This window comes from Lissotriton helveticus, chromosome 4_1 (assembly GCF_964261635.1).
Source record: "Lissotriton helveticus chromosome 4_1, aLisHel1.1, whole genome shotgun sequence".
In the NCBI taxonomy this organism is placed as follows: Eukaryota; Metazoa; Chordata; class Amphibia; order Caudata; family Salamandridae; genus Lissotriton; species Lissotriton helveticus.
Window position 1 is genome coordinate 345,632,193 of NC_136063.1, and position 16,842 is coordinate 345,649,034.

Here is a 16,842-nt window from a genome sequence, read left to right on the forward strand (position 1 = left end):
TTTTGCAGGGTTTATTTATACATGTGGTGGAACTTTAAAAGGGCTCAATGGTACAATTGAGAGTCCAGGCTTTCCCTATGGGTATCCAAATGGTGCCAACTGCACGTGGGTAATAGTAGCAGAAGAAAGGAACAGAATACAGATTACCTTTCAATCATTTGCTCTAGAAGAAGAATATGATTATTTATCACTGTATGATGGACATCCACATCCAACAAACTTCAGGACAAGGCAAGTATAAAGATAACCCCATATTTTGGCTGCATACATACTATGATGTACTCTATTATTAAATCTTAGAACATGCTTCACTTTGCATTCTATGTTGTAATTCTATATTTATAAATGTCCTCCGAACTTATGACAATTTGATCATTAAGTTAATAATTTGGAAAATAGTTTCTCAAATAACACTAGAAGATGGAGGAACAATGATAATAAGCCTCATCTGAACATGCAGATGGTCCTTCTACACAACCATCCATACTACCAGAATACCATCAAGGTATTATGCTTACTTTAAACCTTACATGCCCGTTCATAAGTAATTAATGAAGAAAATGTTTTAGTAACCACACCTAACCAAAAATCAACAAACAACGTTCATAATCAAAATTATGGTTTCTCAAATTCATAATAAGGGGTCAATCAGATTGAAAGTGTAATTGTTTCAAAGCAATAATGTACAACACAATGCAAAGCCAATAACAAAACCAACACATTTTGACAGCAGGAATCATTTACTGCAGAACAATGTGTGCTAACAGCTCTAGATTTGAACAGCGTTGCCTTGTCAAATTGTGGTTATATAATTGGAATGTCATGCTGAGAAACACATTATGCCAAGACCCTAAGGGCCCTATTACGATGTTGGTCACCGTAACCGTATGGTCATTCTGGCTGAGCCCATCGGCTAGTCAGAAATGGCCTTTAATTCAAAAGGATGACGGTTTATGCCATCCGGATTATGATGCACAGTTTCCGGCATGTCGGAAAGATTGTTTGAGGGCACCTAGCAGGGCCCCCTTTCCTTTGTGGCCTCTGGTTGGTGAACTGTGCCCCCCTTTTAGCCCCTGCACCCCATGGCAGTCCCCTTGAGGTGCCTGTCATGGGGTGCAGGGATTAACACCACCTCACGTTTCCCTATGAGACAATGCACTACGGCCAGTTTATGGCTGTAACGCATTCCCCAATTGGGAAATGTCAGACTGCGGCTGCACCATGTGTGGTCACAAAATAATACGGCAGTTGGGACCACCAACTGGAGGTTACAGGCCTTCAGTATTTTAGTTAGTTTTAATAGTTAGTTTATAAGTATACATACATTTTTTCTACAAATCTGCAGGAATAGATAGTTTAGTATATCAAGACATTGGTTCAAAAAATTGGAATAGTAAGATTTGTATTTAGAACTATTTAATCAGTATCACTATCTGTGGGCCCAGTTTGCAAAATTACTTCAGAGGGAACATGTTTTTCTTTGTGCAAAAACACCTTCCTCCAGAAACCGAGTGATATTACATACAGAGGTAGTATTCCATTCCCTCTGCAAAAGCAAAACAATAATATCTAGCAAAAAAAGGATCTGGATTACATTTGTTTCCAGGGAAATAAATGACATACCAAATATTCAAACATGTGAATTTGTGTATAAACATCAGATTTCGCAAAGATACCCTTCCTGTAATATTCATTTGACAAACAGTCAAACAATTATGATAGATAAATCCATTCATGATTGAAGATTTTGCCTCATTGCAAGAGCACTTGCACTCTGAAAGATATTGATTCAATGCAAATGGATTTTGCATACCTACTCTTTTAAAAGTCGTGGCCTAAAATATCATTATTTTTATAAAACTGCTCAAAGTTTAGAAATTAAAGGAGCAGTGATGGTATTCAGTTTACAGATATAAAATGGTTACCAATAAATAAAAACAATCACAAACTATAATCAAATACTGTCTTCATCATGTGGAGATATATTTCTGGGTACTCTGTTCTTGATAGGTAGTATAACAATCTGTGTAGACACTTTTTACAGACATTCATTCAAAAAAGAAAAGGTGAGCATGAAAGTAATTATTTGTCTTATCTTCCACAAAGAATGAAAGATCACCTAGTGAATTAAGTAAGAGCCACAAAGAAAAAACCAGATCCAATAACAACAGATTCAAATTCTAAGTGTGGTGACTCATCCAGCAATATTTCCATTAGGAAAATGTTTACACTATTATTGTTATTATTAATAGTATTACAAATCTGTACGATGATTCATTTTTCACACATCATTGCAATTAGTTATTGAAATGAAAAGTACTATGCTTCTACATAGCACAATAAAAAATGTAGTTTGCATACATACAGTCTGGGAAGAATATACATTTCTTAGTTAATAATAGTACAGACCAAATTTAGTATGCACCCTTCAAAATACTATGGGCACTATTCAATAAATGTTTTATGGAAATATCCAGAACTATCCACCTGGTTGGTTACTCAAATGTTTTCAGCAAATTTCTGATTTCATTTTAGAGTTGAAAAATAATTCGAGACATAGGACTTGATTTGAGCTCCGAAGATGGGATATACTCCATCAGGGCGACGAAGTGAGGTACTCTTTTGGCCTGAAGGAGTACCAGCCTACCAAATTTAGAGATGTCCTCTGTCTAGCAGATCTCTTGCATTGGCAGGAACCATTGACATGCTGTTCCTGTCAATGTAGTGAAAATTTGATGGATGGCACCATTAACATGAAAAAATCAAAGCAGGATTTTATTTTTAAAGTAAAAAAAGCAGTTCCCCCTTTTGCACTGGGAGATTTCTCCCATTGCATTGAGTCATTTACAAGTTTTCACTGCCCCTTACCACCAGGTTGTACCTAGCGGTGATGGACAGTAAAAGTTGGCCGTTTGACTGCCCACTCCATACTGTGGATATGGTCAAATGGCTAAACCTCCAACAGCCCTTACTTTATCGGGATGTTGGAAGTGTATTGGAGCGGTGGAGATGAAGTAGTCTCTGCCGCTGATATACTTCAGTGTTATCAGACTCTAAATATGATGGGTGCAGCTTCTGTTTGGTGGAAATGTTATGCCTTTGCAACAAAGTGCCATATCCTCCACTCTCTAAATCAGGTGTTAGTAAATTTCAGACAGTAGCATATTTTCAAGTTGAATTAACAAATGTAATTCAACATGAATCACTGAAAGATGCAACTGTGCATGTAGAATTAAAATGCAAACATATATTTGCACATTTAATAGTTTTAGTTTTCCTATATGAAAATAAATCTCCCAAGCAACCACATCTTCTCCATTAAAATTACATCTAGCCAGATCACTCATCTTTCTCACCACAGAAATGCATGTGCCCTGCCCTTAACAAGGTGTGTGAGCATTTCCATCATATGAGTAAAATTCATATTTTGTGTGAATACCCACAAACTAAAAAATCACTTGTTGTTGAACCATTACTAGTGGTGACACATTGAGAAACACCCAAAGACCCATTCCTACTATTAGGCTTGTGATCATGGACCTTACACAATCAGTCCCCGAAAGGTAAAAGCAAGCCACATTCTTCCTTTTTCTCTAGAACTAGTAGAATTTCATCACTTTTGTAAATGCAATTTTGTGACGCTGTGAAGCAGAAACGGGCATTTGCAGTAACATGATAATTTACATATTTAAATTCACAAAGGTGCTCAAAATGTATAACAAAAATATTTCTTCCCTTCATAACAGGTGTTTATTACTCAGTTCAGTGTATTAAATGTTATCACCCTCTGATTAATGACTGGCGGAGCCAACCCAGACAGATGCCAAGTCATAAGCAGCATGTTGGTGCTCTTCCCCACTGAGGTTACCTCCCACCATACGCATTGACGCATGGAGGTGGTTAAAATAACTTGGCTGACCCATTTACATTCATAAATCGAACTCGTCTAATAAATTATCACTGTCCTTCTTTTGATAATTTTTCTGCAGAAAATAAGCGAGTTAAATGACTCTACGCCTCCTTTCTCTTTAAAGTCTTTTACCAAATAAACTAAAATGATGCAATTTACAATGCCACCTATAAGACTTTTATGTATATGTAAAAGATTACAACTATACAGCAAATGGTGTTGTGTGCAGTACGTGCGATGACTGCATAATTACTCCTTAAATGTCAAGGTGACTTAATCTCATTTTTTCCTGTGGCTCTGTACATAGTGCAGAGTGTGGTATGTTTTCAATGTCAGTCTACCGTGCACTCTCCATTCATCCATCACCATCTTTCAGTGAACAAAGATAACTTGGTGTGGTGGCTTAGTGGACTAAGGCACCCACCATGGGTGGTCTGTGTTCAACCTCATAATTAAAGGTTCAAATCCCTATGGGTCCACCCAGCCTTTCATTCTTCTGAGGTAGATAAAATGAGTACCAGTATGTTGGGTAACAAAAGAGATCTGTTAATCAGCGCCAAGATATGTGTGCATGAATTATACAACTTATGTCAAAAGGAGCATTTAACTATTTTCATTTTATTTTTAATAGACATTAGTTTTCTTAATACACCTTTGTACTATATAAAAAAGTAAATAGAAAAAGAAACAGCTAGTTAGGCACTCACGGCACACATCTGTTTGCAACCTGCAATCACGTTCTTCAGAGATAGTTATGATTTAATACTGGAGCTTTTGGTGATGTTACTAATATGGCCAGGTAATGCTGAGTTCCCTCCCAACGGTTGAAATGTGGACGCCAAAACTCCCCTGCAGAGAGGGACCCTGTGATGGTTGTTTCCAGACCACTGTCTCCCCCTCTACTCCTAAGGCACCAATAATAAAATTCATCTTAACACAGAACCTGGATTAGGGGTCCGATAACCCCGGCCATATTTTATTATAATTCATAATTAAAATTCTTCTGACAATTTTAATACACAGTAAACCTAAAACATATTCAATAACATTTCAAATACACATATTTACACATTTGTATGGCTAACCTTACCATGAGTCTAATACATAGCCATGCCTTACCTAAAAATGGAATATGTACACTTTGTTTTCTGCATATCCCAGATGAGCCCACGTGCAAGGTCATGACTGTTCCCAACCACTTGCCAGGTCCCCCTTTAACGGAGTGACCTTGCGTAGGAAGCCCGTTTGCCCATCAGAATACTTTTCCGTGGGCACCCCCTATGCCCAAGGGGCCTTCCAGAAGCAGAACTTCCTACACCTGCGCCCTTCACCCTACCTGCTGTAAGTGCCCCCTGGAGTGTGATGAAGGACCACAGTCCCCCCAGCTGTCACCCTTAAACAATGGGATGCTCACTAATAGATGTAAAAAATTGACCTAGCAATCATGACTTTGCCGCAGGCCAAGGATACTCACATATAAAATACGACAAGCATAAATGACGTTGCACTGTAAAATAAACAAACCGATACATTCAACCTGGAAAGAAAATGTTGAACAAATGCCTGTACACAATTACTTCCTAAACCTTGTTGCCTCAGGGGATAGATGTTGGGGAAAAAGAAACAGGGGCTTTAAGCAGTCTCCGGCGCGTGGTGATGGCGCAGATCAGCTGAGTCCACGGAGGAAAAGACCTTGCTGCTTGCTGCCACTCTGTCCTACTTTTTAAAGGGAACCTGGCCCCCCTAGCCAGAATAAACAGGTCCCGGCAAGATCAGGGACCTGTTTTGCCCACGTTGCCCGGAAGCGCTTGATCTGCATCCGGGGCATTGCCAGGCCGTCCAATTGCGGCGCGCGGTAGGTGGGCGCCGGCCTCGTCATCACTGCCCTGGCCCAGCCCCCGCCGGAGACGGGTCTCGGGGACCGGCACAACTGCCATATTGGACGCATGCCCAAGTTCCCAGTGACGCCTTGTAACTCATATTACTGTGCTTAAAAATAAGAGAAATATGTTACATTAAATATGGTGTATCATTTTGTTGCATTATTCTATTATGGAGTACATCTTTGCTAAAGTAAGACAATTGGTCACACACTGAAATGTTAGGGTTCAATAACACACTGAGCAATGGAGCCGCCAAAATCAACAGAACCGAGTGGTGTTCAAATGTTCTGAGATCCACAATGCTGTTTCTTTGTCTACTACCGGCACAAATGTCAAACACAGTCGGAGCTCAACGAATTGTTGTCATGTTACAGATGATATCCGTGACCTGCTTGCTGCAATTTTCAAGCATTGTAATTAGAGCAGTTGGCTAAAATGGTGATAAAAGCAGTTGGCGAAAAATATATTTTATTACGAAGTGTGGGTCATGTGGCGCTTCAGCCGTAGCACATGCACACAAATGTGCAAACATGCACACACTGGTAAACAACAGGGAGAGGAGGCCTAACAGCCAACATTCAGACAAGGGTAGCTGCAGGGCTGACCAGCAGAGATTCATAATGGCTTTCAAGCTCATTCCCAGCCAAGGGACAGTCATAGGCTCCATGTTTGGAAAGTATCACCCCAGGAGTGTCACTGCAATCCTCATTGGAAAATAGCCGTCAATAAGCCAGAGGGGAGCTCCAGTTCATATTTTCAAGTCCTGTCAGTTGGGCCATTCAACTATGTTGGAGCAGAGTAAACCTACTCAGGGTACTTCTGCGTTGGGGAGGTCTGTAGGAATTAGCCTTCTTCCAAGTATTTGAGCTTACCACTACCTACATGCAGGTAGCCGAGTATAACCTTTAGACCTCTGCTCTGGTTGAAAACCTTATTTATTCCCCCAGAGTGGTCCGGAAGACCAATGAACAAGGGAGGAAGTAAACATGTGGAAAATGATTGCCTTTGCTTTCATTGAACTATTACTCATGTGCAAACATTTATTTTCTTGTGATCATTATTACAAACCCTATGCACACAATGTTTATGAACATTTACAATCGCACATAAACAATAATGCCAAAGGGGATCCCATCAGCCTCGGACGACTGTACCTAATTTACAACAGGTGGTCATTAGCAATTTACAACAGGTAAACAAGTAAAAAGCTAATTTTTCTTTTATGATCCGCTCCCTTATTGTCAGGGCCACTGGAATTATGCAGCAGCAGAGGCCCAAATTCTGTGGCAGGGTTGAGTATATTATGTGGCAAAAAGCCAACTTATGCAGCACACTTTTGATAGCATTACTGCATTATTTTGTCAATTTTTAAATTGTTGTCTCTATGTGGGTATTAGGTGCACCTTGTAAGGACCAGTTTAACACCCAAATATAGCACTAAGCTACAAAACGATGACCAGTCAACCTTTGCAAAGGTCCTTCCACTGCGAGGCACCATGTGCTTTAGCATTTTAAGTAACTTATGAAATGATTGAGCAAGAAACTTGTTTTGTTAAAATCTGTAGATTATGCAGAGGATGATGGATTATGTAGCAAATGCATCAAATCTATAATTATGCAAAAATCACCACTGACGCACAATCACCTAATTCTAGTGGGCCTCCTTGGTGTTACCCCAAAAGACACATCTACATGAAATTTAGCAAGCTGTAACTTAGATGAATAAACCAAGGCAAAGCCAGTTTTTGTGCAGATTCATCAAATGGCACTAAAGCTGATAGCAAACAATCAAAAAGGCCCTTTCAATTGAAATTGATCTGAAACATAAGTACAGTCCTGCAATAGATAAATATGCCTTCACTGGAATGACACAGATGACCCAACAATATCCAACCTGAATAACCTACTGGAAATAAATGATCTCAAGCAACTCTGTAATGAACTACCCTACAGTAAAGGTTCAACCCTGGATGCAACTCTGGATCACTGAAGATAAGCTTGTTTCCATTCAATCCACCTTGCTGACTAATTGGTCAGACCAGCATCTAACTCTTTTCAACCTACACCACACATCCATCCCAACCACATCCTGTAATCCCTTACGCTAGTCTAGGAACATCAAACATGTCCCACAATTGGAACTAGAGTCCAGGACCAATGACAAATTGAAGTCGCAAACCCCTCCCTCAAGCCGTTGATGAACTTACTGCCCACTACAACTCATTGATAACCGATTCTCTTAACCAGGTTGCGCCACTCAAGCTAAAGAGATCGAGAAAATCCAATCCAGATCCTGGTTCAGTCTGAGACAGACCAGAAAGTTATGGAGACAGAACCCCTCACTGGTCAACCTCATACACTTAAAAGCCAAGCGACTCTCCTACAAGAAACACATTTCCAAAGAAAAAGCAACTTTCTTTTGTAATCAACTCGACCGATCAAAGAACCAACCTAGGGAGCTCTTGAGAATAACAAAACAACATACTACACTTACCTCTCAACAAGAAACAATAGCCACTACTGAATGCTGTGAAACAATAGCTAACTTCTTCACTGACAAAGTAGCTAAATTGATCCTTCCCTCTCCCTTGAGATTACCTCCACAACCCAACCTACCAACTCCACCAAAACCAAACTCCTTCAACCAAAGAATAATCTTAATTGGTCAGACTTCAAACTCTTGACAGAATGTGAAATTCCAAAATTATTGCTAAACTCAAGCCCACCTTTCACTTTGCAGACCCTCACCCCTCAACTTTTGTTCAGAAACTCAACAACATGATCGACCCATTCTGGACCAAAATCATAAATGCCTTTCTCTCATCAGGCCTTGTACCAGACTCCCTTCAACTCGGACAAGTCACCCCCCATAAAACAAATACCTCCGGCTGACCCCAATGATCTTAACAATCTCAGACCCATCACCAATCTCCCTTTCTTAGCCGAGACGCTGGAGATATGTGTCCTACTTAAACTTAATCAACACATAGAAGAATTCAACCTCCAGGACACCTTCCAATCAGGATTCAGGAAAGGTTGCAACACTGAAACTGCTATACTCAAAATAACAGACAACATACACAAGGCCCTGGATGAAGGTGACTCCTGCCTCTTAATACTACTTGAGCTCTCAGTGGCATTTGATACAGTGCAAACCTGATGACCTATTTAAGTGCAACAGTCCTAAGGTGCACTGCCCATGAGTAGGCCCTACTGATGAGGAGTGCACCTTGGGACTGTTGCACCTAAATTTGTCATCAGATGTATACTATTGTATCAGCATGGTTTGCGCAGAGCACGCACCAGGAGTGGCACCCCAGATATTTCTGCCTCAGAGCATTATGAACTTGGTTAAAAATGTTATAATCAGGATGTGCATTTTATCACTTATTTGATTTGATACAATATATTACCTGGCCTTACTGGAGACACTCCCCAAATGCAACATCAACATCGCTCCCAACAGATACAAATTGACATATGTTTCTCGAACCCTGCACTAGTAGCTCAAGGAGTACCTCAAGATTACATGCTCTCACTGGCCCTATTCAACCTCTTCATGGTACCCCTCACAGCTGTCCTAAACCAAGCTGGTATCAAATATCACCTATATGCCGACGACACACAACTCTACTACAGAATAAAATCACTCAGTAACATACACCATCCTAATGCCACACTAACCAAGATTCAAACTTGGCTTATGACCAATCACCTGAAGCTGAACACTAACAAGAATCAACTTCATCTCATTTCCCCAAAGAAAAATCCCCTACCCATCCTTGAATGGCTAAAAAACTTGAACTCACTAAACAGCCCTATCACGCAATCCAACTCTGCTAAATCCCTTGGTATCACCCTAAACACCAGCCTGTCAATGAATGAACACATTAAAACACTACCAAAGGTGCTCCCTTCACACTAGAACATCTGACACAAAATCAAACAGTTTATCCCACCTGAAGATCCTAAGCCAGTAGTTCAATCACTAGTCCTCTCTAAACTTGATTATAGCAATGCCACCCTAACAGGAAACCCAAAAGGCCACCACCCGCCCCTATCCACAATCTTCAAAGTGACTCCCAGGTGCATCACAGGAACCCAATGCTTTGACCACATCTTTCCAGCTCTCAAAGTCTCAATTGGCTCCCCACCAAAGGAAAATGCATCTATAAAACAGCATGTATCACCAACAAAGCTCTCCAAACCGCAACCCCCAAATATCTAGAATTTAACCTATCGTGAGCAGAGAAAAGTCAGGCTCTGAGAAGCTCTAACTCACTCCTTCTATACCCCCTAAACAAAAAAGAAAATCGTCACAGACACGCCCCTTCTCCTTAAATACCCCCAAAATCTGAAACCCGCTCCCTAAGGACCTACATTGCAACCCTTGCTTCTTCTGCTTCAAACGAGATCTCAAATCTCTATTACTCAACAGTTACTTCAGCTAGATCATGCAATTACTTACACCTCCCAAAGACCGAACTCTCTTGGACAATTCCAGTCAGAATCTTTACCATGCTAACTCAAAGTCTATCCTTCTCCAAAGCACCCAATTACTTTGATTTATATTACTATGCTCTAACCGTATCCACTTTAATACTCTCTGCTCCTATATTTCTGTATATGACCCCACGTGATGCCTATTTACCTCTCGCCATGTACTTGTGTAAACTTATTCCCTAAGTATGTAAAGCGCTCTGTTACCTTTGGGTTGAGCCAGCGCTATATAAAACTAAAAAAATTAAATAAAATAATAGTCAGACTTTTTAGGCGCTAATTTGCAGAATATACAAATTTATCTATATATTTATATATACACACACCAATCCTCTCCTTCTTACTTCAAGGAAATACTCAAGCCCAAATTCGTTTTCACGCTGTGATTTATTCTGGCCCAGAGGACTACATGTTGGGTAAAGGCTAAGATCTTACCAGCCGCTGTTTTTTCACCACCAAACTACAGCAGTTGGAATATGTAGTCCTACATTTATGTTTATGTCTATAGTGCACTATATGTAATCATGTTTCACAAAAGTTCCCTCGACCTGTGACCAAGGTGCGGCTGCACCGAAACGTGTCAGGCGTTTGACTCACAGATGCTTATGGAATAAATCACAGCATGAAAACGAATTTAGGCATGAGTATTTCCTTGAAGTAAGAAGGAGAGGATTGGTGTGTATATTTAGCGGTTTCGTGCCCGCACTCAAAACCGCCGGCCATTGTGGCAGAGAGAACCACTAACTTTGTAATATATATATATATTTACAAACTCCCTCCCAACTCCAGAAAGATGAGAACACAGACACGAAGACTGAGGTGATTCAGATAATTTTAATGCGGAAGACCTTTCCTGGCCCTGCGACTAGACTCAAAGAAATACGCGTTTCAGCTGTACAACAGCCTTTCTCGATCCAATACCATTTTCATCTAATTTTTTATAGAAAACATCATAGACGTAAAAAACACTTGTTAGTCTCCTTTACAAATGTGGTCACATAACAAAACAAAATATGTATGTAAAATACAATAACAGGGCTCACATGAATTAAATTATTGTAAATTGCAAATTATAAAAGAAAGCATATACATTTTTAAAACAGTTCACAGATAGCAGAGTCACTGAATAAAATAAAATATGGCAAAATCATATAGATCAAGGCCTTAATGGCCTGACTTTGATCTCGCACCTGTGAGCAAACTACAAATTAAATCATGTGCACACTCCCCCTGCATATTTCAAATGTTCACATCATTATGCGACCAAATCATTATAAAACCAACAGCCATCAGAGAATGTAACCGCATGACCAGCGAGAACATGATGTTAATTGCTGAACACAAAATATTATCAAACAAAAGGACGGTCCAAACTCTGCAGGTCGACAGGCCTCAGGCCATTAGACCCACAAGCTAGAAACAAATTAAATATTCGGCATTCATAACATCATTAATAATGCGTCAAATCAATATATTAACGATTACATTCTTGAATATCATTTGAATGCCAAAGCCTATTGTCCACAAGTTATTACATAACATTCTTGCTGTGTGAAAGGCGACACTGCAATGGTAAGTCACAAAGGTCAGAAGAGTCAGAATCCTCAGTCTTCACCAGATTCCCCCATGCCGAGTTCTCACCTCCACCTCAGCATCTCCTTATATTATTCATCCTAATTTCCAATCTAGGGGCTCGCTAATCTGGCACTCACATACCGCCTTAATTTTTTGAGCGGTTGCCGACATGCCAAAAAATGCTGGCATCACCGATTGGCACTTAATATCCAAACTCCCTCCCCAAGAGCACAGACACGTATACCAAGGTAATTTGGATCATTTGAATGTGGCAGGCTTCTCCTGGCCCTGCAACTCAAATAAAGATGTGTTTTGGCAGTACAACATCCTTTCTCAATCCAAAGAGCACCTTTCCACCACATTGTTATATGGAAAACATCATTGACATACAAAACACATTACAATGTGCTTGCTAAATATATGTGGGTGTGTGTGTGTCTAGATGCGTGTGTATATAAATATATATATATATATTTATTTTTTTTCACGCTCTTCCCCGAAGGAAATAATTAGGTTGCACTCCAACTTTCGTTATTCCAAAGCTTGTGCTCAGATTTATTTATCAAATTTCAAGCATGCTCGCTAGCATGAAAACAAACCAAAGGTGGTTTGTTTTCATGCTAGTGAGCACGCTTGAAATTTGATAAATAAACTTGAGCACAAGTTTTGGAATCTTGTTTTTCATTTATGAGAAAACGTGTTAAAGCTTATGTGGAACCACCTAAAGATTCCATCATCTAGTGTTTTGGTCTACAATCCATCACTGGCCACCTTAGTTGTGGTAACTATCTGGCCGGTAACACCACAAAGGCACTAAAAAGGTTTGTTATAAACCATGCAAATTATCATTTTGAACACTTTTCACATTGCCACACCAAGAATGTTATATTCTAAATCCATTGCTCTGGAGGATTTAACATATTTTGGAAAGACAACATAAGAAATACATAATTGAATCCTACAACACCAGTCTCGTATTCAAAGACAATGGATACATGCCTCACTACTAGACCATTACATACACAAAAAAAATCGAACCAAGGACATGGTATGAAGGGTGATACAAACGATCCAGGCTTCAGTTCATCATACTAATATTGACCAACAGCTCATTATGTGTCATCAGATAGATTTAGAAGGTTGACAGTGTATCTAAAGGGCTTAACATATATGTGGAAGGGTTTACACTAGCACTGAAGAGATGGCTACCACACTTATTTGTGTATAAACAACAAGAGAGAAAGGGCAAAGTAAAATACTCTCACACCCCTTAAGTTATAATCAATCCGAAACAACAAAAGAGTATCTTAAAGTATACTATGATAGAGCTCAAAAGGAGAAACAGTGAGACAGCCCGTCCCCCACCTCCCCCTTAGTGCCCTATACCAAAAATAACAACTGTGTCAAAAGGGTAGTGAGTTCCCAGTGAGGAAAAAAGGAACCCTCAGGCACCCACACAAGGTAGGTAGCCATGTGTCTTCATTACACTCCCTAAAAGAGCCTACTCACATTGGAAGGAAGTTGATCATCATGGAATTCAGCCTGTTTTCCAAATTCGCTGGCTAACGGCTCCCCGCCTATACACCTAGTCTCGTCTCTTCCACGGCTCGAAAACAACCTTGTTGTTTTCGAGCCGTGGAAGAGACAAGACTAGGTGTATAGGCGGGGAGCCGTTAGCCAGCGAATGCTGACGTGAAGAATTTCCCCACCACGGGCTCATGAAGCGGTGCATTTAGGATGATTTAAATCCTGAAGGGAACATTCGTCTTTCCCAGTGTTTAGAAAAACATTTGGAAAACAAGCTGAATTCCATATCCCTCATAGAACAGAGGTTGTGCACCTGAGTTTTTACCAGCACAGCGTTACAAGTTGGTAAAAAACATATACCTATAGCTGATCAACTTCCTTCCAATGTGAGTAGGCTCTTTTAGGGAGTGTGCTGCTCATTTGGGAGAGAATATACCACTGGTCCTGAGGAATGCTGGGTCGATAAGGACCCCAAAGCTGAAACATGTCGACCGTTTTTTAGGACAGGGGGTTCAAATTTACTTAACCCTTTTTTGTCCGTCTATTCACACTGTTTTTAATTGGGTTCGAATCACCCGTCTATTAAAAGTGTTGGTCGAGGGAGTGGTCAATACTCATTTTAACCTGCACCTTTTTGGTTTGTAGTAACTTTACACGTACTAACTACAGGAGCCCGATGAAGACACATGGCTACCTACCTTGTGTGGGTGCCTGAGGGTTCCTTTTTTCCTCACTGGGAACTCACTACCCTTTTGACACAGTTGTTATTTTTGGTATAGGGCACTAAGGGGGAGGTGGGGGACGGCCTGTCTCACTGTTTCTCCTTTTGAGCTCTATCATAGTATAGTTTAAGATACCATACTTATTCTACAGCATGAGAATGATGAAAAAGACTGTACCATACAATCCCTCCTTTAGGGGAACTATTTGTTTTGTAATAAAACTTTTTCCAATCATTATTTCATGTATAAAATTCCTTACATGTTTCCTTCTCTGTATATCATTTTGTATATATATATACTAACCATAACTATTCACTGTGAAAAACTTCTTTTTTTATCGATGTAATATTTTGTAATTAAACAAATGTTGTTGATAAGTTGCTGTACCACTTCCATTTTGAAGTTTTTGTGAATTAAATATTTGTATGGATCCAGTAACTGTTTAATGGTCAGATATTAATTCAAAAGACTGTTATTTGGAAATTCAACATGGCCTAAATATAGGTATTACATTGGGAACATTATAGTAGTACTGTTTTAAGATGACGGCCGAACATTTAAAATCAAACGCTTCAATGATTAGCACTGTCTGATCTGTTTTGACGTAACTTTCTCCTGTGAAATAAGCACACAATTACCTGTAAGCAGCACTCTAAAGCTCTCCATGTGAATTCTTTCTTGGGCTTCACAACCTCCACATCTTATAGATCTCTATAATGATTGTGATTATTTCAAGATAACGGTTAAGTGTTTTCTTCCACCTGAAACCAGGATTGTTGACAAAATGGCGGTGCATGAATTTGGGATATAGAGTCTCCCACAAGTCTCTCTCCTCTGCGTTGATTGTTGTAAGTAATTGCTGATGGCATGTACTTTGTTTCTCTTAATTTATTCTGGTTCTTGAGTGAGATAAGCCTTTACTATGGATGTGTTCGAGTTTTCATTCTTTTAAGACTGTATTTAGTGTCTTAATCGATAGCAACTGTCAGTGATAATTATTATTTAATTTTTTAGGATTGATTAGTTTTCTTTGACAACCATGCTCTTCAATGGATAAGTCACCACGAGCATTAGTTGTGGAGGTGCCCAAGTCATGTTTATAATATTCTTAAGATTAATGGCAATTTTTACTTTTGGGCAAATTGGCAGATTTGTAAACCCTGCTGTCGAAACACCTTCTTGAAAAGGGTAAGCATGGCAACATAGATGTGTTTCAATGGGTATTTAGTTCATGAGATTCCATGATTACTCTTTCGGGCCAAGATCCACTCTCACAGTGATTTCAGAAACATGCCATACCTCGAGCACGGATATTGAAACAGCTTCTGGAAAAGTTATAACATGACAACATATATTTGTCTCAATGGCTTTTAGCTTGATGGTTTTTCTTTGCATGGACTATCCTTGGCTTTCAAGATTACTTATTTTGTTTGCAATGATTTCAGGCACATGTCACCCTTCCGGCACTGTAAGTCTCTTCCTGACAAGTGGTCACATGTGTGCATGCGCTGCGGTGGGCCACGCAGCTTTTGGGTTAATCCTTGCATTTGAGCTTTAAAGTTATGCTTTACTTTATACAGACATAACAGGGTTTACTTTCAATCATATTCAGGAGGAAAGTTTAATTTATTAACAGGAGACTGAAACATAAACATGTGTTCACTACTTGCCTATTACGTTTGGAATTGCTCTCATCTATGGATTATTCTCCTAAAGGACTAGTGGACTTTCATTGGGGACGAGAGAACCAGCATTTATCTGGCTTCAATTTAAGGAACTGTGCATTAAGAACATTTAGGCGGGTCATGTGTGTGTTGTATGCTAGACAATATAATCCCTTTTTGCCATCCATTGTTTAATATTGAAGAAAGGCAGAGTGTAGAAAGTACTGGCAAGATGTACGACCCTTCCCTTTAGCACCTTGTAATTTGCGACACATTGCTAGTTCCAAATTGTGAGGCGCTAAATGAAATGTCCAAGTGTGTTTACACTGATTTGCCATTCCCAATGAGGTCACAAATTGCATGTTTCATTCATGTTTATAAAACTCTCGCAAATTGAGAGCCCAATGTGAATGCCAGCCGACCCAGGGATGGTGGCCGGCTGCGCTCAGCAGACCACCATTTCTGGGACTGCTTTTTAATAAAGCAGTTTTCATTTGAAAATACAGCCCGCCGTTTTCCTTAAAGGAAAACGGGATGCATTTAAAAAAAAATAAAACAAAACATTTTCTTTTCATTTATTAAGGGCAGGCAGTGCATTTGCAAAGGGCAAAGGGTGCCCTGGGGACTCCTTCCTATTTGCAAATGCATTACCATCTACATGATATAGGTGGTATTTGCGGTCGCAAAACATTAGTACATTGTTTTTGAGACTCGCTATTTGGAATTGAACGCTCCTTCCAAATAGCAAGTCGCAAAACCTATTTAGCGTGTCACAAACAATTATGACTCGCTAAATAGGCTATGTACATGGCCCAATATGTTTTTGCATTCGCAAACGGGTTCGTAAACCCATTTGCATATGCAAAAACGGGTCGTACATCTGACCCTATGCTCTTTATTATGTGTCACACACCATCAGAGGTTCCAGCCAGCTGTGGAATCTTCAGCTGACTAGACAGTTAGGAACATTCCACCTGGGACAGGAAATTAGAGGGAGTGGAATGAACCAAGTAAGATTAATTACAACACGCTTCCTTTGGTAGGGAGATTATAAAAATTGT

General features: G+C 39.8%; 1 protein-coding gene across 1 annotated transcript in view; it reads left to right on the forward strand.

Annotated features, from left to right (window-relative positions):
* Positions 1 to 16,842, forward strand: part of CSMD3 (CUB and Sushi multiple domains 3) — a 3,006,114-nt gene that overhangs the window by 195,651 nt on the left and 2,793,621 nt on the right. The window contains exon 2 of the mRNA XM_078686868.1: positions 9 to 231. Within this exon, the coding sequence (XP_078542994.1) occupies positions 9 to 231 (223 nt within the window). The remainder of the gene's footprint in view (positions 1 to 8; positions 232 to 16,842) is intronic.